The sequence below is a fragment of the Crocuta crocuta genome, unplaced genomic scaffold, assembly GCF_008692635.1.
Source record: "Crocuta crocuta isolate KB4526 unplaced genomic scaffold, BGI_CrCroc_1.0 scaffold301, whole genome shotgun sequence".
Taxonomy (NCBI): domain Eukaryota; kingdom Metazoa; phylum Chordata; class Mammalia; order Carnivora; family Hyaenidae; genus Crocuta; species Crocuta crocuta.
In genome coordinates, this window is record NW_027527544.1 from 3,037,845 (window position 1) to 3,039,654 (window position 1,810).

The window sequence follows — 1,810 nt, forward strand, 5'->3', positions numbered from 1 at the left end:
AACCCCTTGTCTGCCGAAAGGCGCCTGTAACTCCCGCCGCCCCAAGAGCAGCCCCGCTAGTCCTCAAGCACGTGACAGCCATGCTCACCCCTGAGCGACGGACACCTGGATGTTATAACACGGTAAGAGGGGGCTCTCTGAAAACTCAAACTCAAACACGTCGCTGTAGGCCTCGTCATCATCATCCTGGTCCTCCGGCCCCGGGGGGTTTGCCAAAACATCATATCCGCTTTCATCATCTGGTTCTACCGCAGGGCAAACGAGAGAGAGAAATCAGTGAGCCACCGCGACACATTGGTCCCTGTCACACGAGGACGCTCTGGAAAACCGCCAACTCGGCCCTGCTTACAGCACCCCCTGCCTACTGCCCCTCGCCTACACCACAGGGGAACGTTCTGAAACGCCCTCACTCCCCACCAAACCAGAAGGAACAACAGCTCACCACACACGGCGCTGCCGTAGAACTCCCAGGAGCCGGTGGAGTCTTCGTCGCTGCGACCCTGTAGGTCATTTAAATAATCTGGAGGGAGAAACACAAGGTAAAACCCGCTGGGGAGACTCTCGAATGCTGGTGGCGTTCGGAGGCACTTCACCGCCACAGCTGGCATGCGACTTCCCACCTACCCCACAGCGCCCCCTTTCGCGCACTGCTTCTTCCCACACTCTGCTCTCGGCCACGTGGGACCGTCGGCCACGGGGGACCAGGAGGTGCACACCTGCCCACGTTCTTTCCTGGCAGAAGGGCCACCTTCACTGCCCCCGGCGCCCACCAAAAGAGCTAGAAAGGTAAAGCTACGGACTTTCTCAGCCCTCGCAAGCAAATGAAGAGTAGGCATCTTGCCCGTGAATTACGCATCCCTTTCTTCATAGACTCACTTTCCCCAGCAAGTACAACGTAAGGAAACGAGGGTGGGCCTTGTGACCAAGTGGTATTCCCTGCACGGAGATGTGTGAAGAAGCCATCTAAATGGTTGAGTTCGACCATGCCTTGAACTCTGTAGTACCTGTTAAAAACTTCTCCATGAGTTCGCTGTGGGTCATCTTCATGATGGTTCTACCTGAGTACGTAGCCAAAGTGGGGTCAGCACCATAGGAGAGGAGCAAACGGACGATTTCCAAATGATCGTTCTCAACGGCATCGTGCAGAGGCCTAGGAGAGACACGTGGCGGGGTTACATGGGGGGGCGTGCCTCTGATTACAGGCAGAATCGGATGCGCGGCGGCCGAGCTTCCAGGGCACGCGACTTCACCAAGGAGGCGTGCACCGCAGCGGCCACTCTGGAGAGGAAAGCTGAGGCCCCGCGAGTGGCCCAAGGTCCAGCAACGAACTACTCTGTTGTGACTCGTATACTTAACCCCTTACGAGGCAAGTGAAGGCACAAACTTCAGGCCTTATTCTCAAATGCAAGTCTATTTCTAATCCAGGACCCAAGGAGGAACTCAAGCCCAAAGGAAACCATTTTCAATCAAGTTAAGTAGTGCCAGACTGGAAAAAAAGAGTTTATAGGGGGGAAAAACATCGCGCCATTATGGAAGCCAAAACACCAAGCAATTCNTCTGAGCTATCAGCACAGAGCCCGACGCGGGGTTCGAACCCATCAACTGCAAGATCATGACCTGAGCCGAAGTCGGACACGTTTAACCGACTGAGCCACCTGGGTGGCCCAAGACTACTCCTTTTTTAAAAAAGAAACGAGGTACAAATCGGAGCCTTTCCTGAACGGCGCATGTCTGCAGCTTAGAGATCAACGATCAAGCCTCTGGCCCGGAAGCAGAGTCCCTGGAGTGAGACCCTGGGGTGGGGCAGTCC

At 55.4% G+C, this 1,810-nt stretch overlaps 1 protein-coding gene across 1 annotated transcript in view; it reads right to left on the reverse strand.

Annotated features, from left to right (window-relative positions):
* BCOR (BCL6 corepressor) overlaps positions 1 to 1,810 on the reverse strand; it is a 50,473-nt gene that overhangs the window by 30,474 nt on the left and 18,189 nt on the right. The window contains exons 12-14 of the mRNA XM_077765179.1: positions 1,005 to 1,150; positions 443 to 520; positions 89 to 245 (exon numbers count right to left, since the gene is read on the reverse strand). Of these exons, the coding sequence (XP_077621305.1) occupies positions 89 to 245; positions 443 to 520; positions 1,005 to 1,150 (381 nt within the window). The remainder of the gene's footprint in view (positions 1 to 88; positions 246 to 442; positions 521 to 1,004; positions 1,151 to 1,810) is intronic.